This window comes from Bos indicus, chromosome 18 (assembly GCF_029378745.1).
Source record: "Bos indicus isolate NIAB-ARS_2022 breed Sahiwal x Tharparkar chromosome 18, NIAB-ARS_B.indTharparkar_mat_pri_1.0, whole genome shotgun sequence".
Taxonomy (NCBI): Eukaryota; Metazoa; Chordata; class Mammalia; order Artiodactyla; family Bovidae; genus Bos; species Bos indicus.
In genome coordinates, this window is record NC_091777.1 from 36,925,186 (window position 1) to 36,945,246 (window position 20,061).

The following is a 20,061-nucleotide window of genomic DNA, read 5'->3' on the forward strand; positions in this document are numbered from 1 at the left end:
TCTTGGGCAAATCTGTAGGTCTTCTGTAGTTACCTGCCTTCTTTCTTCCATCTGTTTCTCAGCAAGCTTCTGGCAAAGATATTTACAGGGGCCAAGAGGTTTAGGGCAGCATTCCTAGTTCAGCTTTTGGGGAAATCACTCCTTTTTCCAGTTTGGTGTGGTTTATGGAGATTTTGTTTGTTTTGGAGGCTGGCTCTTTATTATCCTGGATGAGAGCAAAAAAATCCAGGCTTCCAGAGTTCTTTTCTAGGTAAATTCATCATCTTTCTAGGCTAGAAACTCTTCTGCCCACTACCTGCTTCTACGGTCCACTCAACCAGTAAACCTTACCGAGTCTGTTTCCTCATCCTCTCTCGAATCTAGCCATTTCTCTTTGTCTACACTGCCATGATCCTAGTTTGGATCCGTGTCTGTTCTCATCTGGATTTTTTAACAGTATCTTGTTAATGATCTCCTTTTATTTAGTTTTGTGTCACTCCAGCTTATTCTCCACATGATTTGTTTAGAAAGGAACTTTATTCATCGCTCCATGCTTAAATGCCTTTGGTTGGCCCTCGTTGCCTTCAGCATAAAGACCTGCTTCCTTAGCATGGCTCATGACACCTGTCTTGATACGGAGAAGAGAGGTTCTTCCCTCCCCTCTACTCTCACACTCTTGCAGCACCTCCATCCCCACCCCTACCCAGTCTGGCAGTTCTGAAGGACTTCTCTTTACTCCGCACAATGCTTTCTTATCTTTGAGATGTTTCCCGAGCCACGTGTTTGCCTGGAACATCCTGACCCGATTTCCTTCCTGAGTGATCTTTACCAGTGAACCATGTCTGGGCTCCTGTCTTTACTGCCTTGAAAGTGAAAGTGAAGTCACTCAGTCGTGTCCAACTCTTTGCAACCCCATGGACTGTAGCCTACCAGGCTTCTCAGTCCATGGGATTTTCCAGGCAAGAGTATTGGAGTGGGTTGCCATTTCCTTCTCCAGGGGATCTTCCCAACCAGGGATCGAACCTGGGTCTTCCACATTGTAGGCAGACGCTTTACCCTCTGAGCCACCAGGGAAGCCCCTTACTGCCGTGGGGTTAAACTAAATATCCTTTCTACTTTTATTCATCACATATTGTGCTTAGCCGTGTTAAAATTCTTTGCACCCTTAGTGTAATTGCCTGTTTAATTTTACATCAGTCCTTTAAACTGTAAGCTTGAGAGCAGTAGCTAGGTTTTTTGTCTGTTCGTTTGTTTGAGCTGGATCCTTGGTGTGGCTCACGGGCGTCCCCTGTTTGAGCATACAGGCTGTAGAGCGCATGGGCTCAGTAGTTGCCCCCTGGCATGTGGGATCTTAGTTCTTTGACCAGGGATCAAACCCACATCCCCTATGTTGAAAAGTTGATTCTTAACTACTGGACCAACAGGGAAGTCCCAGTAGCTAGGTTTTTATTTACCGCTGTGTTTTTAGATCCTATGACAGTCCCTGTTGTATGGTAGTACTTAGGAAATACTTGTCAAGTCAGTGGATTTCAACAGTATAAGTGTTCTGAGGTGTTGCTGTACTAGATGACCTCAGCTTGTTTCTGTCTTTTTGATTCCTGGACGGGTACAGCGACGGCTTGTTTCCTGTGCAAAAAAGAAGCAGCTCCTCCTCTTCCAGTTTGCTCATCACTTGGAACTCTGGCGACTGGGATCCACAGTTGCAACAGGTAAGCTGGGAGAAGGTTTTTTCACAACAAGAAAACTGGGAGAGAGAAGCCAGAAATTGCAGTTGAAATTCTGCTTGTGGAAAAATGGAAGTCAATTATTTTTCTGTTTGACATCCTTACTGTTTCCTGTCCACTAGATAGAGCAGAGAAGTTCCTCAGAGTGTGAAAATCATTAGCTGGACACCGAATCACCTTTGGAAAGTGTGCAGTTCCATACAGTGCACCACAGGGTATCAGGGAGGCAGGGGTAGTGGAATAGTTCGCCCTGGCTGAACTGGGATCAGAACAGGCTGTTGAAAAATGACAGATTTTCATGCTGAGTTCTGTCAAGCCTTCATGAAAAAGAAGGTCATGCAGATCTTACCAGGGTGACAGCCTCGTGGCCTTAGGTATGACACATGTGTGGGTGCTGTTGTTTTATAGTAGAGGCTTTGGCTTTAGGCTCCACGATGAACAAAAGAAGTTGAAGTTGAGGCCACACAAACTTCACATCCATCCACCTGCATGCCTGGCTGTGGGGAGCAGCTTCAGAAAAGAAGCACCATGGCCATATTCAGGGCCCCCACGGAGAGGCCAAGAAAGTGCTCGCTGTTCTCCTCTTCGTATACATACCCCCAGAAGACTCTAAGCTCACTCTGTCAGACATGTTTCTGATTTCCCAGTGGTAGAGAGTCCATTCTACCCATTTTTTCTTTTTAAAAGAAAAAAACATTTGTATAGCCTTCCTTTGGGAAGAAAAATATCAGAGATGTTTCTTGTTCCAGGAAAGAATGGGGATACCCTTCCACTCTCTAAAAATGCAGATCATTTACTTCACCTCAAGACAAAGGTAAGGAAGCTGAACTGGGTGTTCAGATTCTGAAATCCAGAACATATTTCCTGTTCTAAATTTGGGTGGGGGTCCTTAGCTGATATCCTAAACTGTGTAAAATGTAAAATTATTTGAATGAAGTACTATATCAAGAGGATTGGGTTTCCTGTGATTATAAGTCAGGCATTCAGAATTTATTAGATGAATTAATACAAGAAATTGGTTTTTCTTGTTTTGGTATTATGAAGATAACATGCATATTCTTAAAAAATTCAAATAGTGCAAAAAGAGTATGCAGTGAAAAATGAACCTCCTTCTAACCCCCCGCCCCTCAGAGATGATTGCTGCCAACGGTTTCTTATATATTCTTTTAGAAAAAATGTTCACTTGTGTGTATGTGTGTATATCCTTTCTTTTGGTACTAATGGGACTGTGCTATACACACAGCTTTGGTATCTTCCTTTTAAAACATCTTCAATTGCACAATACTTGTGAATTACAGGCTTCCTATAAAGAATTCAAACAACAGTGATAGTTCATATTTTTGTCCAGCTCTTTAATTCTAGTCACCCCTCCTGAAATGATTGCTGTTAATTGATTAGCTATATATGCTCCTCGACCTTGTTCTGCATATGAGTTTATGTGTGTGTGTGTACATACATACTTAAATGTTTTTTCCTTTTATTGGCCATGCTGGGCAGCATGGGGCATCTTAGTACCCTGAGCAGGGATTAAACCTGTGCTCCCCTGATTTGGGAGCGTGAAATCTTAACCACTGGACCTCCAGGGAAGTCCCCTTACCTACATTTGGACGTTCTTTGGGTTTTTTGAATGATAACAAATGTTACACTACACTTTTCCTGTGTAGTGCAAATTTTTTCTCACTTAATATTTCTTAGAGGTCTTTAAAGGAGGTTGTCATTGACAAAACAGAAAACCAGTCCCCAAGTCACCAGGCCTCCAAAGCTCCCTTGCATTCAATGCCTGCCTGATCAGGTTTTTAGAGTTAGGTTTAGTAGGAAGCTACCTATGAAGTAGGTGAAGGGCTGTGATAAGCTGACATTATTCAGAGACCTCTGTTCTGGAAATCAAAGCCACACCCTTCAGATGCTCCACCTGTGAAATAATCGTAGTGATGCACAGCACATGACTGTCGGGATTATGTGTAGGTATTTGTGGATTCAGAGTGGCAGTAGCTTGAGGATCCATGTCACAGTGAACCTTGAATGAAGTTTAACTTGACCGTTTGTCCTGCTTCCTCATTCTGCCAGGGTCCTGAGAACATTATCTGCAGCTGTATCTCCCCATGTGGTGGTTGGATCGCCTGTTCTACAGCGTCTCGTTTTTTTCTGTATCGACTGAATTACGAACATGACAACATAAGCCTGCAGAGGGTAAGTGATAACCCGGGGTCTGGTTGAATAAGAAGAAACCTTACAGTGGGTGATTTTTGTGTGAAGTGGAAATTTTCTGAACAAGGATATGAATCCTTGTTCAGTGAGAAAACTTACAAAATGGTCTCTTATTGCCAAATTTAAAATTATGTTTTTGGAGGAGTAGGTAAATGGCACAAAATGGCAGTAAAAGGTTAGGCTTTTGAGGAGATGACGGGGGGGAGTGGAGGGGAGTAGGCGCGTCAGTGTTCCAGGCCCTTGGCCAGTGGGCCTCCTTGGAGATAGGAAGCACTCATGTGATGTGAGCCTGGCGCTGCTAATTTTTTATGGGCTTTGGGTCTAACTTCTCTCTCCTTCTGACCTTTACCACTGTTTCCCCCAAGGTTTCCAAAATGCCAGTGTTCCTTCGCTCTGCCCTCCAGATTTTGTTTTCTGAGGATTCAACAAAGCTCTTTGTGGCATCAAATCAAGGGTCTCTTCGCGTCATTCGGCTCCAGGAAGGAGGCTTCACGCACCCGCGTGCTTTCCAGCCCCAGTCAGGTGACAAGTTGGGACCTGGCCTCGGGAGAGAGTTGCCAGTCTCCGATGTTTCTATTTTTTCACTTAAATCTCAATTTTCGGGGGTTTGCTAACGCTCCTCTCAGTCCTGGAAAAACTACATACACACGTATCTGCGATTTAAAGCAGGAGGAGATACCTGGCAAGTGAAAACGCTTGATGAGATCTGAAGTGTTGCTCACACCTACTCTTTTCTCACTGGGTTTTTGATTCCTTATTTAGGGCCAGAGAAGTTTCATCACGCTTCTTGGAGTTTTGTTAGTAGAGCAAGAAGAAACTTAAAATCATTTGTGATCCTGATAACCACCATTATTATCTGTGTATGTTTCTAGGAGGTGCTTGTATGTAGGTATTTTGTGGACACGTTAATTTTGGGTTTGTTATTTTTTTTATAAAGATGAACTTGTGCATACAGTTTCACTACCTGTCCTAATGTTTTTGGCTACGTTTCTGTATGTTTTGAGAACATGAGTGTGCATGAATGTGTGACTATGGGTAGATAACTTTTAATGAGTTGACCCTTAAGAACTTAGTACTCAGTACTTCCCATGGGTCTTTTTTTTTCCTCCCTTGTCCAGGATTATAATGACTTCACCATTATTTAGACTCCGTCTGGATAATCAACTTTTAAGATTTTTTTTTAATGTGGACCATTTTCAAAGTTTCCGTTAAATTAGCCACAGTATTGTCTCTGTTTTATGCTTTGGTTTTTCTGTCCACCAACCATATGGGATCCTAGTTCTCTGACCAGGGATCAGACCCATGGCCCCTGAATTGAAGGTGAAATCTCAACCACTGAACCACCAGGGAAGTCCCTGGAAAATCAACTTTTTAAAATCAACTTAAAGTCTCACTGCTCATAAGCAGCCCCAGAAGCAAACAGGAAAAGAAACTTATACATCAGGAATCAGATGAAGTAAACTGACAGTATTTATTGAGTACCTATATGTGGTTTTATTATGAAACTTAGATTCTTCACCTTGCCTTTAGCACTCATTTCAAATTGTGGTCTGCATCATGTACGTGACTTTATTTTGTCCTCCTGCCTCATCTTACTGCCTCTGATGGTCAGGCTGGTTTCTTCACAGGCCTCAAACCTGTGTTTTCCTGTCCTTGTCACTTAGCTCACAGTGTTCTCCACCCTTTTCTACCCACCTCACTCATCCTTTAGCATCTAGTTTATGTCTAGTTGTAAAGCTTTTTCATTGTTTGGGGATGTTTTATAGGCAGCACTTACTTTGGCATATCACATCACTGTCTGATATCAAAGATCTGGATTGAAAAGGGAATAGAAAATCAGGCACTTGTGATCTGCTGATGAAAATTTCGATTAATATGCCCTTCCTGGAAACCATTTTGACTGGTACCCAAGCAGGAAGGCAAGGAAGAAGGGAGGGAAAAAAGAGAGAAAGGAAAGAAAATGTGTTCTCTCTTAAATGTTGCAGCCTTCCAGGCTCCTCCATCCATGGGATTTTCCAGGCAAGAGTACTGGAGTGGGGTGCCATTGCCTTCTCCAGTTATATAGGATAAATAAGGCAATATCCTGCAAGCATTAAAAGTAATATAGAATCTTTCTTGTCATGAAAAAATGCTCAAAATCAGTATAAATATATATATTAATGTACAGTATATTAGCGCAATCCCAATTTCATAAAACAACGTGTAGGAACATATGTGTGTGTAGGCATTCATAAGAGATAACAAACCGTTTTCATCAATAGATTAACAGTGGTTATCCCTTGGTGAAGTAATTCCACATGGTTATTTTCATATTAATCTTTATACTTTTCTAACTGTTTTTGTTTACTTTAGTTACTTTTCAGCTTTACTTTAAAAACTGAGTTTTTTAAATAACCAGTGTGTTTCAGATTTAAACAAAACTATTTTTTAGATTTAACTCATCCAATAAGATGGGAGGAAATGTTTAAGAATAATGTAGCAACTGATTCAGTTTATCACATATATAAAATTACCTAAAAACAACAACAAAAAAAAGAATTTTCATGTTGCCACATTGGTTTCAAATTCTTTTAATGACAGAGATGGCTCATCTGTGCCCATGCTCCCTTAGGGCTAAATATATAGCAGGCACTTTGTAAATTAAAGATCTGCCTCAGACCTATTGAATTTGCTGCTTGTAACTGATTAAAAACATTTGATAGGAAAGGACGGTAGAACAACTGAGGTATAGATTTTGGTGATAGCTCTTAAAAACTCTGATTCTCCACTCTCACAGTTGGGAGCTCATCTCGTTCCCGAGCAAGCGCTGCTTTCCGGTTTCTTTCTCTCTGGCTCCTCTTTACATGAAGAATGGCTGCTTAAATTACAGTAGTAGACAGATTAGCACCTAGAACTTATTTGTAAAACTGTCGAGAAATTGTCCTGTCAGTAATCGGAAACTGAGGTGGCTTTTGCCGTCAGACTCAGGGCAGGGGTGGCTGGCTGTGGACACGGAATTCAGAGACTGAGCTGCTCTTCTGTCCTCACAGGGACCGTGCAGTCCATGTGTTTGCTAGCAGTCAGTCCAGACGGAAACTGGCTCGCTGCCTCGGGCTCCAGTGCCGGTGTCCACGTGTACAACGTGAAACAGCTAAAGGTGAGCATGAGGTTTGGTTGCAGCAAACAGGAGGAAGTTAGCCCTGCAGTTACAAGACTCAGGAAGACTGAGAGGACCTGGAAAATTACTGGCCTTTTTTTTTTTTTTGTAAATTTTTCCTGTTTTACCTGTTTGAAACCCCAGAGCTATAATCTTAAATTAAAAATCAGTCAATAGGAACAGTGAAGCCACTCGTGCTCATAAATTTGAAATTAAGGATTTATGAGTAATGAAATCTACATCTAGTTTTGTCTGTATTTTGAGGAGGAAAATTCTGATCTACAGAGGAATAGGTGCAGATAGAAACAATTTCCTTCAATAGCTTGCCTTGTAATCTCAAGATATTTTCAAATTAAACAGAACTAGGAATAGCAGGAAAACATTTTTCACTAATTAGCAATGATATTGTCATCCCCAGATTGAATTACTAGTGTTCCCTTATAGGTTGTCATCTTCATCTGAAAGTCAGATAATAATTACCATAAACTTAAGGGGGGTGGGGATGGGGAGGAGAGGGTGAGATGTATGGAGAGAGCAACATGGAAACTTACATTACCACATGTAAAATAGATAGCCAATGGGAATTTGCTGTATGACTCAGGGAACTCAAACAGGGGTTCTGTATCGACCTAGAGGGGTGAGATAGCGGGGGAGATGGGAGGGAGGCTCAAGAGGGAAGGGCCATATGTATACCTATGGCTGATTCATGTTGATATTTGACAGAAAACAACAAAACTTTGTAAAGCAGTTATCCTTCAGTTAAAAAAAGAAAATACAAAAGAAAAAAAAAAGAATTACCCTAAACTTAATAACTTTATTGCATTGTGGCAAGAGCATGTACTGCTCTTTGAGCCTTGCCTGGCATTTAAAGTGTTCTGTGTACCAGTGCCCATGCCTTGTGATGGACATATATGTCCTTGCCTAGTCATTAATTTCTTTTTTTTTTAAATTAATGTTTATTGGCATATGGTTGCTATACAGGCATTAATTTCTTTTAAGTTCAGTGTAGAGCTGCAGATCCCCTGTTCAGTGATGTGTTTACGAGCAATTCATACCTGTGTAGAGACAGCAGGGAAGGCTTTACCTCCAGGTCTTCTGTGAACACTGTCATTTTTCTTGGCAGTTAAACTTGCACTTTTTAAAAAAATGAAATTAAAGTTTATTGTTTGGGGAAATACCTGACATTTACAGGAACTTCCGTAGAATAGAACGTTTTGAGTTCCAAGGAACACTATTTTAAAACTACTGACCTAGACCATCCGGTCTTTCCTGGGGGATGGAATCCCGTTTTAGAGTTTCCTTTGTCTTTGATTTGTCCCCAGCTTCACTGCACAGTGCCTGCTTACAACTTCCCTGTGACTGCTCTGGCCATCGCACCCAATACCAACAACCTCGTCATTGCTCATTCTGACCAGCAGGTAAGAGATCCCAGTGCTTTCTAATTCCCTCCAAATGGATGGGAACTAAAAAGCTGAGATAATAACAATTTTGGAGGAGCTTTTCTTCGCAAATACTGAATGATATAAAAGCAGTTTCCTCTGGTGTGTAATAAAGCTTTCACATAAAACAATTTCTTTTAAAATCACATAAAAAACATAAAATACTTAGGAATAAGCATCACCAAGGAAGTGAAAGGATCTATGCTGAGAACCATAAAACATTAATAGAGGAAATCAAAGATGATTCAGAGAAATAGAAGGATATCCCCTGCTCTTGGATGGGAAGAATTAATATTGTTAAAATGACCATACTACTGAAAGTAGTCTGTAAATTTAATGTGATTCTTACCAAATTACTTGTGACATTTTTCACGGGACCAGAAGAAGTAATCCTAAAGTTTATATGGAATCATGAAAGACCCAGAATTGCCAAAGCAGTCCTGAGGAGAAAGAACAAAAGCAGGAGACATAACCCTTCGAGACTTCAGACATTACTACAAAGCTATAGTAATCAAAACAGCTTGGTAGTGACACAAAAACAGACATAGGGATCAATGGAACAGACTAGAGAGCCCAGAAATAAACCCACCTACCAATGGGTTAGTTTATCTTCAACAAAGGAGATAAGAATATACAATGGACAAAATTAGTGCTTTATCTACCACTTTTTTCCATACCAAGTTGTAAATGAGAATATGATTATAAGAACTGTAGAATATCTGAGCTACAGAACACATTATGCATGAATTTATCAATACTTATAAATCCTCTCTGGTCAAATAGGCTTGATAATACCTGCCTCACTGAGCTAGTATACAAAAGATTAAATGTGATTCAAGAACCACTGTTTTAAAAAACCAAATTATTATAAATTCTATTAAGTTTATAAATATTATATACAGATATACATATGACTTTATAAATTATCATAAAATTCAGAAACATTTTAAAAAGCTGAACCATCTCAATGCAGGGCTCTAAGAAGCACACTTGAGTAGACCACTAGGCAGATGATGCTGGCTACTTTGATTAGCAGTTTTTACACAGACATTTCGATTACATGAAGAAAATGGAATCTCTCATTTTAACTTCTTCTCTTGTTAAAACTAGCGGGAAATTTTTTGTATCTGCTAATTAGAGATTAATAGCGTTACTCACCAGAGAAGGCAGTGGCACCCCACTCCAGTACTCTTGCCTGGAAAATCCCATGGATGGAGGAGTCTGGTAGGCTGCAGTCTACCATAGCAAGACTAAGAGTCTTACTCGAAGAGTCGGACACGACTGAGCGACTTCACTTTCACTTTTCACTTTCATGCATTGGAGAAGGAAATGGCAACCCACTCCAGTGTTCTTGCCTGGAGAATCCCAGGGACGGCAGAGCCTGGTGGGCTGCTGTCTGTGGGGTCGCGTGGAGTCGGACACGACTGAAGCGACTTAGCAGCAGCAGCAGCATTACACACTGCAGTGAGGATACCAGGAGACAGCACTTCATATATTGCATAAGTTAGTATGACCCCCTTAGAGAGCATTTGGAGAAACCTAAAAAAAGATTTTAATTCACCTCATCTTTGATTCAGAAGTTCCAGCTCTAGAAGTTCTCGCCGCAGGTGTATGCTTTCAGTTGTACAAAAAAGACACTGATACAGAGAGAATCATTACAGCCTCATGTGTAGTAGCTGAAGATTGGAAATACCTCAGTGCTCATTAAACAGATAGAAAAATCCTGCTACATGCAGGAAGTGAATAGATTATTATTATGCCTTCTTCAAAGGGAGCATAAGTGACGTGTGTGGACGTTGGTATGAGTCAGTCTCCATGATACAATACTCAGTGAAAAATGCAACATGCAGAACAGTGTGTACTCTGTGCATAAAATATCTCTGAAAAGATGTAAATAAGGAACAGGCTACTTTTGTCTTGGAGAAAAGAGATATTAAGATTGCAGGGTGATTTTTCACTATATAAACCTTTCTGTGCTGTTTGAATTGTTTATTGTTCTGTAATTTACCTTACATCGTTTTTATTTTAAAAAAACAGCATTCGAGACTTCCTTGGTGGTCCAGTGGTTAAAACTCTGTGCTTCTACTACAGGGGTCGTGGGTTTGATCCCCAGGTGGGGAACTAAGATCCCACATGCTGTGTGGTGCAACCAAAAAAAAAAAAAGTGAAAATGTGTATCCTGAATATGATACAGGCAAGGTTTATATAGCTGTTTTTCCGGTCAGGAATGCCCTTCTGGTTTTCTGGGTACCAGCCTGCATTTCCTCTGTGTCATATCCTTTCTCAGGTATTTGAGTACAGCATCCCAGACAAACAGTATACGGAATGGAGCCGGACTGTCCAGAAGCAGGGGTTCCATCATCTTTGGCTCCAAAGGGACACTCCCATCACACACATCAGTTTTCATCCCAAGAGACCAATGCACATCCTCCTCCACGACACCTACATGTTCTGCCTCATTGACAAGTCACTGGTGAGTCCTTCTCCACTGCCACCTGTGCTCTCACTGGCTTCTGCTTTCCGTAGCAGTCTTTCGCTCTGAAAGCAAAGGAGGACCATGAGTTAGAGGAAGAGAATCAGAGTAAAGGTTGCTGGTACCTTCTTTGGAGGGAAGGAGCTTTTAGTTTTGCAGATTTCCTCATTTTTCTTCCCAGTCTCCGGAGGCTCTGAGGGAGGGGGCAGGCCTTGGTGTGCTGGTTTTTGCTGATTTGAATATTTCCCTGCTTTGCCTCTAAGCACATAAAATTAAGTAGGAAAAAGATGAGGTCCATATTCAGAAAGTAGCCATAATCAGGCACTCAGTCACTTCCGCTTTTGCACCCTGGGGTGACTGACACGATTTCATTGAAGGATATACATACAGGCTGGGGTTTTGACCGCTTGTGCCCCCCTGAGTTGAATTTACTGACACACCATCTGCCAGTTTGAGGAGCTGTTGTTAGCGTCTTTAGAAAAGGCCAGTTAGGAAAATTCCATCCTTCGTGGCTGTAATTTAGGTGGGATGTGAACATTTTTTTTTTCCGTTCCAGATTCCTGCCTCTGCCAGCTGCTCTTTTGATTCACCCTGAATTTCATGTCTTTTTCTGGGCAGGCACTGTCTTCCCAGCAGCGGTGTGAGCTGTGGCCACGCCATAATGCAGTCTGGGCTTACAGCAGTCGGCCCACGGTGTTTTGGTGTATTGTGAAGGTGGGGTAGGAACAGCATGGGGAGAGCAGCAGATGGCTCTAAAGGAGGTGTGCGTGGTGATGTGTCACTGGAACTCATCTCGTGGGCCCTGCGTGCTCTGGGTGTGGGAAGCAGAGCCGGCTGACAAGTGCCTTTTGCGAGATGATGGTATAGGAAGGGCCCCTCCCACTCCGTTGCCTCTTTATAACTCAACTCAGATCAGCCCAAGCTGTTTTGTTCCCCCAGTATTGGTGATAAGTCCATCGCCTCCTCATGAAGGGCAGAGCTATTTCCCAAGGAAGTCAGAAATGAAATAATCACTTGCTTGGCTAGAGGTCATCATCTCTCGCAGTGTCAGTGACATCAGTGGGGGTGGTTTGTGTCAGTTGGGTAGCCCATGCATGGTCTGCCTGGGGGAGACTCTAGAAAGCAGAGCCTGCACAGGCTGAGCTCCTGTGCACGCCAGTTTGTTTCTGTCTCACAAAGTGTTACTGACGAGACTGGCCAGAAGCCCCGGGCCAGCCCTTTGATCTTGCTGGCAGAGGGTACCAAGCTCTCTTTGCCATGTATTCCCCCCGCTCTACAGTAGAGCTGGGTGTGTGGCTCTAGCTTTCTCCCTGAAGTAAGAAAAGTCAGGGAGGGAGACTTCCCTGGTGATCCAGTGGTTAAGACTGCACTCCCAACACAGGGAGTGTGATTTCAGTCCCTGGTCAGGGAGCTAGGGTCCCACATGCCGTGCGACACAGTCAAAAATAAATTAATTTAAAAAAAAGAATCAGAGAGGTAGTAAGTGTATAATATGATGTTTAGAAGATGGAGTTTTCCTGAAAAATCACTAGAGTCCTTTGGTCTGTAGAGGCCCAATTTAAACAATAATAATTATTAAACAACATATTTTTGTCTTTCTAGCCTCTTCCAAATGACAAAACCTTACTGTACAACCCACTGCCTCCCACAAACGAATCCGATGTCATCAGGAGGCGCACAGCTCATGCCTTTAAAATTTCTAAGAAATATAAGGTAATACATCTTCCATCATATTCTGAGTGGTTGGTTCCCTGTGATATTATCAAAATGTAGTTAAGTCCCACAAGAGGAAGACAAGAGTGCCTTCATTGTACGTGCAGGGAACCTGGTTTGGGGAAATAAGCTGCCTTTCTGAGGCTGTTTGTCCCTTAGATTTGTAGTTGATTGTTCTTGCCTCAGTATATTAGAGCCAGGCACATCATACTTTACAAAAATGAAATACGTAGGTTGTGAGAAATGATGGTGGAGCTCAGTTGGGTCTCTGTTTGGGTTAAAGCTGGGCTTTTAAATTTGACTTCCAGTGGAGAATAGTTTTTCCACAGGATAAGTTTCAAGCAAATGGAAGTCATTGAATTTATGATCCCCTTTCTGGGCTAGGCTTTCCACTCTGATAGAACACGTATTCATTGAATCCTAGAACATTTCTTGGGGGTCTGCAGAATTTTTTAGAGGAGGAGGTGTTTTAAATTTAAGTAATTTGTAATTTGCCATTTATCAAGTTTAGGCTCCAGAGCCCTCTGTTACCATCAATTCATAAGAAATTAGAGGCTCACAGACCTTCTTTACAGAGAAAAATGAAGAATCCTCCTAAAATCTTAAATGATTGGATTCAGTTATAAAAGCTCCCAACCTTTGGAGTTCTAGGGCAGGAAGGCTCATCAGAGATTTACTTCCCTCCAGCTCGCACGAGGCTAGCCTTTTGGCCCTAGATAGTCAGCTGAGAACTAGCCCTGGAATCTAATTCCTGGTGAGAACCTTACCATCTCTCTCCAGCCTCTGCTCTTTGTGGATCTCCTGGATGAAAAGACCCTGGTGGCGGTAGAACGGCCTCTGGATGACATCGTTGCTCAGCTCCCACCACCCATCAAAAAGAAGAAATTTGGAACCTAAAAAGGGCACCATCTGTGTCCTTCCTTGAACTGTCTACCCTGTTTTCACAAATCATGATAATAAAACAAAGTTATTCTTTAGGACTAGTCATTATGAATGTTACTCTCTAAAATACTGGACAGTAATTTCCCTTCATCGACTGAAAGCGAACAGAAACTGCCAGGTATTTGTCATTTGGATAATGTTCCAGTTAACCACAAATTCATCCAACTTTTTTTAGTATCCTGTTCTTCAGACCTTACTCCCAGAGGTGGGGGAAGGCGATAGTTGCCATCTATTTCCTAACACGTGCTTGAGGCTTCCAAAGGCTGACAACTTTCATTGTCTACCAGCCTGTAGCCCACAGCCCGTCAGAGGTGTGGGGACTTGGCCCAAGTTGCCTTCGAGGATAGGGAAACTGTGGTTGCTTATCCAAGCCGGCCTCACTACCGAAAGCCATAATCAGGGTTATGTTTCAAAAGTGAATTTTAACTGTAATGCTCCATCTGAAAAATAGGTGCCCTTAGCCACTGGTAGTGAACTATTAAATTTTGTTTGAAAGGAAAGAATCAGGTTTGGGGATATCAGTCTCAGTAACATATCTTTTTATGTTCTAAGCCCATTCCAAAGGTTAGGGAAAACATTGGGCATTTTCTTACAGAGCAGGAGTGGAGGTGGGGACCCAAAAGCCTGATGTATAATATTTCACCCTTTCTGTTCTCTTTTGCTTGCTTTGACATTGTTATTCTTATAGGTGTCATCGTTGATGAGTTTTAATGTGATCTTTTAAATTAGAACATGAAGAACTAAAGTTGACCTGAACGAAGCAGATAGATTTCTTTCTCATCTACGTGGATATATTCTGTTGCATACCTATGGAAATCCAGTATGTGTGGTTTTGTTTGGGATAGGTGAAAGGCTGTGGTACAGACAGAGGAATATGAGGGCTCTGATGACATCATGAGTAAAGTGCTGATGAGAAACATTTTTACTGAGATGAACCCCACCCTCCAGCTTCAGTTCAGTCACTCAGTCGTGTCCAACTTTTTTCGACTCCATGGACTGCAGCACACCAGTCCTCCCTGTCCATCACCAACTCCTGGAGCTTACTCAAACTCAATGTCCATTGAGTCAGTGATCCCATCCAACCACCTCATTCTCTGTCATCCCCTTCTCCTCCCGCCTTCAGTCTTTCCCAGCGTCAGGGTCTTTTCCAGTGCATCAGTTCTTTGCATCAGGTGGCCAAAGTACTGGAGTTTCAGCTTCAGCATCAGTCCTTCCAATGAATATTCAGGACTGATCTCCTTTAGGATGGACTGATGGGATCTCTTTGCAGTCCAAGGGGCTCTCTGGAGTCTTCTCCAACACCACAGTTCAAAAGCATCAATTCTTTGGTGCTCAGCTTTCTTTATAGTCCAACTCTCACATCCATACATGACTACTGGAAAAACCATAGCTTTGACTGCACAGACCTTTGTTAAAGTAATATATCTGCTTTTTAATATGCTGTCTAGGTTGGTCATAGCCTTTCTTCCAAGAGCAAGCATCTTTTAATTTCATGGCTGCAGTCACCATCTGCAGTGATTTTGGAGCCCCAAAACTAAAGTCTGTCATTGTTTCCCCATCTATTTGCCATGAAGTGATGGGACTGGATGCCATGAGCTTAGTTTTCTGAATGTCAAGTTTTAAGCCAACTTTTTCATTCTCTTTCACTTTCATCAAGAGGCTCTTTAGTTCTTCTTCACTTTCTGCCATAAGGGTGGTGTCATCTGCATAACTGAGGTGTGAAATATTGATATTTTTCCCAGCAATCTGGATTCCAGCTTGTGCTTCATCCAGCCCAGCATTTCTCCATGATGTACTCTGCATATAAGGTAAATAAGCAGGGTGACAATATACAGCCTTGATGTACTCCTTTCCCAGTTTGGAACCAGTCTGTTGTTCCATGTCCAGTTCTAATTGTTGCTTCCTGACCTGCATACAGATTTCTCAAGAGGCAAGTCAGGTGGTCTGGTATTCCCATCTCTTGAAGAATTTTCCACAGTTTGCAGTGATCCACACAGTCAAAGGCTTTGGCGTAGTCAACAAAGCAGAAATAGAAGTTTTCTGAACTCTCTTGCTTTTTTGATGATCCAGCGGATGTTGGCAATTTGATCTCTAGTTCCTCTGCCTTTTCTAAAACCAGCTTGAATATCTGGAAGTTCACGGTTCACATACTGTTGAAGTCTGGCTTGGAGAATTTTGAGCATTACTTTACCAGTGTGTGAGATGAGTGCAATTGTGCAGTAGTTTGAGCATTCTTTGGTATTGCCCTCCAGCCTGGAAAGGGGGGAAAAAATGAGAATTTCTAGTAGGAGAATTAACAGAGGTAATAAGATAAACAGAGCCGTATAATATATAATATAAAGGAAAGCCTATTTCGGGTTACTAAGAGAGAAGAGATATAACAAGGTGTATAATGGTTGGTTTATAATGTCCCTTTTGCCCCATCTTTTTATGTTTTTTTTTCCAGTGAGAAGAGTAAACAAATAGATGCAACATTTCAGGTCATTTGTGTAAAGTAACTTTCCTCTCTCTTAAGTACACCTTCTTAGTGAGACATATTCTTCCGGTCTGCATTTGACTGGACTAGCCCAGGCTTTCAGTAGACTGGAATATCCTGCCCTTCCTAAGAAATCTTTGAGGTCTTCTTTTGTGTGATTGCAATCAACGTTCAAGTCACTGAGCTACAGTGACTATGATCAGGAGGAGGCTGCTGCCGCTAAGTCACTTCAGTCGTATCCGACTCTGTGTGACCCCATAGACGGCAGCCCACCAGGCTCCCCCGTCCCTGGGATTCTCCAGGCAAGAACACTGGAGTGGGTTGCCATTTCCTTCTCCAGTGCATGAAAGTGAAAAGTGAAAGTGAAGTCGCTCAGTTGTGTCCGACTCTTAACGACCTCATGGACTGCAGCCTACCTTGTTCCTCCTTCCATGGGATTTTCCAGGCAAGAGTACTGGAGTGGGTTGCCATTGCCTTCTCCGAAGGAGGCTAGAATGCCTTAAATATTAACTCACTCGCTTTTCCCTGACTGTAGAGCTATAAATTCATAGACTCTTTATTAACTGGAATCTAGTTTAAGACTTGCTTTACTTAACTTTAAACATATTCTGAAATCCTGTTGATGGTGGCAGGTGTAATTCTGACAGAGAGGGCTCACAGATCATCTGAGTGAGGAAGTAAAACTTTTCTGAAAGTAGAAAGCATTCCTTTGCAACATTTCCAGCCAATGACTTGGACTTCCATAAATGGTATGGGAAGTAAAAGCTTTGGGCCTCGAAATTCTTCCTAAGCGGAGAGTTTCTGAATTACAAATGAAGCAGAAAGTGATTGGGGCAGAAAGTTAGAGAAATTGGGGGAAGGGAAAGGGAAATAGTGTATGTAAGGGACACTTTGGAGCCTGCGTTTTAGGGTGATTTTACTTTAGGAGTTTGTGTAACCTAGACGCATTATGTTTCTGTTTCAGGCATTTTGCAGACTGCTGCTCATACTCGAGTGCCACAGAAAAATTTTGAGCTGAGACCAACTTGAGAAAGGTCATATTTGCGAACCTGACTCAATTGCTTTAAAAATTCACTTTTCTCATGCAGTAACTAGTAATTGATCTCTGAATGGATAATGAAATCTTTACCAGGGAGATTACGCCAGTTTAGACAGAGAGAAACTGAAATCTTGGATATTGGAAGAAAGTTAGAGATCATGTACTCTGAGGGTTTTAAAGTTTGTTTTTTTTTAAGTATCAAAACTTTCTTCAAATGGAACTTTGTTCTGAACTGAAATATATGCTACAGATAAAAGTGGAGCTGTTTAGGCTTTTGGGGGTGGGGGTGGGGGAGCAAGGCCCAAGATTTTCTGAAAGAAACCTGTGTGGCTCTTGGCCTCATTTTTATACTCACACTCATGGAAATGGAGAACAAGAGAAGGTGATTTTTCCCATGGTTACACAATGGTTCATTAGAAGCCAAGGTAGCATCCTTAATAATTATTCTTCTACTGTCTCTTAGCAGGAGGGATGCACTCATAAATAGGATTAGCAGGCATGGTCTGCTAAGGATTTTCCATTCCACAGCCTGCAGAAAAGGTGTTTAAGCATTTCTTGTTCTGGATGAGCACTTGATTTCGCTATTAGAATGAGTTCTCTGGGCAGTCTTGTGTGTAAACCAGAGAGTGTTGTAATGAACAACCTCGCATGTTGTCTGCTGCTGCTCTCATGGGGATGTTACTCTGAGGTTCATTCTTAGGGCTGGACTTGCTAACTCATGTGGTGCTCATTTTCTTTCAGTTTCCCTTTGGAGTTGAATATATGTCCGTCAGAAGGGTTTGAAAGCACTTACTTATTTCCTTAAAACTTTGACACTCTAGTGATAGACTTTAGTTTTAGCCTGTCCAATAGGTGAAAAATAGTGTTCTGCCTTTCCTTGTTTACTCATGAATTTGCTCACTTTTTAGTGTATTTTGGCTATTTGGCTAATTGTGTAAATGGCATGACCTCGTCTCCTTTTCCTCCTAATGTGTTGTTTCTTTCTTTCATATTTCAAGGCATTTTATGATGTAGTATCCAGTAAACTCTCCGTGGTGGTGGAAATGTTCTGTATCTGTGCTGTACCATAGCCACATCTGGCTGTTGAGCACTTGAAATGTGGCTTGTATGACAAAAGAACTGAATTTTTAAATTTTAATTGACTTTAGGAATTCCCTAGCTATTCAGTGGTTAGGACTCTGCACTCTCACTGCTGAGGGCCCAGGTTCAGTCCCTGGTCAGGGAACTAAAATTTCATAAGCCACATAGCGCAGCCAAAAAAAAAAAATTAAATAGCTATGTGTAGCAAGTGGGTTTCTTAGTGGACAACACAGATCTAGATATTAAGGCTTAGCTTGTGTCAGTTCTGTCTTTAGAACTTAATATCTATTTAACATACATTTATTGAGTGTCTGCTATATGCTTTGTATCAGCCAACAGACAGAAGATGGTGTTAGCCCTCAAGAACTTCACTGCCTAGTTGAGGAGAGAAGCCCATCAACATTAGAGATGAGCACAAAGAAGGGGCACCTAACGAGGTTGAAGATAGGAGACAGTCCTTGAGAACTGGGTAGGAATTAGCAAGGTGGAAAGGAGAAGAAGAGAGGCCTTCCTGCAGCATTCTGCATGCAAAGGTCTGAAGCGAGAGCATAGCCTGTCCAAGGGTTCACCAGTAGTGCCATGTGGGTGAAACACAGCATAGATCAGAAACGGAGGAAAATGAGGCTGAAGGGTACGTAGTCCTGGGCGCACCCTGGGGGTGACAGCTTCCCCAGCTGATAGTAACCAAGCAGCAGATGAAGCACCTAGGAAAGGTAAGAGTAGAGAGCGCAGAGGAGAGCTAAGCAGCTTAGGTAAGGAGATTTGGATCAAGAGCCCTTAAGCCCACGTGTAGTGAAAAATAGGGCCAGATAGAAGTGGACCTTGAAGTCTGCAGTTAAGAATTATCATTCAGTGGAAGACACAGTTATGAACCACTCACATTCCAAGAGATGGCACAGTAAAAATGTCCACTTGTGTAAGTAAAGGGCAGAAGAGACTGGCAGTTAGGGAGGCAAATAACAGGCTCTTGTGTAGGTTTTTACCTCGGGGTTTGTATTAGTTTGCTAGGGTTGCCATACTGCATCACAGTCACTGGGTAGCTTAAACAACAGAAGTTCATCCTCTCACAATTTTGGAGGCTAGAAATCCGAGATCAAGGAAGTAACATTTCCTCAGTTTCTTCTAAGGCCTCTTTCCTTGGTTTGTAGAGGGCCCTTTTCTCCTTGCGTCTTACCTGTGTGTCTGTGTCCTAATCTGTTTATAAGTTACATTGGATCAGGGCCCACCCTAATGACCTTATTTTAATTTAATTACCTCTTTAAAAACCCTGTCTCCAAACACAGTCTCACTCTGAGGTGCTGTGGACCTGGATTTTCAGCCTATAAATTTTGAGGAAACACGATTCAGCCCATGACAGTGTGTGTGGAAGGGCTTCAGGGGCTTTGTGAGCCCCCAGGTTTGAATGCTGAGTTTTACACAAATGTGCATCTGTCTGAGGTGGGTCCCCAGCAGGCAGCTGATTCCCAAGGAGATCCATGTGTATATGATAAGTCACTTAAGTCATGTCCAACTCTGCAACCCTGTGGATGTGGACTATAGCCCACCAGGCTCCTCTGTCTATGGGGTTCTCTAGGCAAGAATACTGGAGTGGGTTGCCATGCCCTCCTCCAGGGGATCTTCCCAACCCAGGGATTGAACCTGTATCTCTTTTGTCTCCTGCATTGGCAGGTGGGTTCTTTACCACTAGTGCCACTTGGGAAGCTCAAAGGATCCATGATCCCTCCCCAGTTGGCTGTTTATGTGAGACGAAGGCCTTACTGGAAACGCCACAGGCATCGATAAACATGATTTGTTGTTCACTTGTATATGAAGAAAGAGAGTTTAAGCTGACTAGAAGACTACAGCTGTTAAC

General features: G+C 42.1%; 1 protein-coding gene and 1 long non-coding RNA gene across 3 annotated transcripts in view; one reads left to right on the forward strand and one right to left on the reverse strand.

Annotated features, from left to right (window-relative positions):
- Positions 1-13,649, forward strand: part of UTP4 (UTP4 small subunit processome component) — a 30,204-nt gene extending 16,555 nt beyond the window's left edge. For both annotated transcript variants that reach the window (XM_019978917.2, XM_070771971.1), the window contains exons 9-17: positions 1,592-1,688; positions 2,453-2,517; positions 3,771-3,893; positions 4,277-4,433; positions 6,941-7,047; positions 8,370-8,465; positions 10,774-10,959; positions 12,562-12,672; positions 13,453-13,649. In XM_019978917.2, coding sequence (XP_019834476.2) covers positions 1,592-1,688; positions 2,453-2,517; positions 3,771-3,893; positions 4,277-4,433; positions 6,941-7,047; positions 8,370-8,465; positions 10,774-10,959; positions 12,562-12,672; positions 13,453-13,569 — 1,059 coding nt within the window. In that variant the 3' untranslated portion in view covers positions 13,570-13,649. The remainder of the gene's footprint in view (positions 1-1,591; positions 1,689-2,452; positions 2,518-3,770; positions 3,894-4,276; positions 4,434-6,940; positions 7,048-8,369; positions 8,466-10,773; positions 10,960-12,561; positions 12,673-13,452) is intronic.
- LOC139177280 (uncharacterized) lies at positions 8,023-10,386 on the reverse strand. The gene is made up of 3 exons (XR_011561756.1): positions 9,645-10,386; positions 8,836-8,926; positions 8,023-8,181 (listed from the first exon to the last, which is right to left on the reverse strand). It is a non-coding gene; the product is annotated as an uncharacterized lncRNA (long non-coding RNA).
- Positions 13,650-20,061: the final 6,412 nt, after the last annotated feature.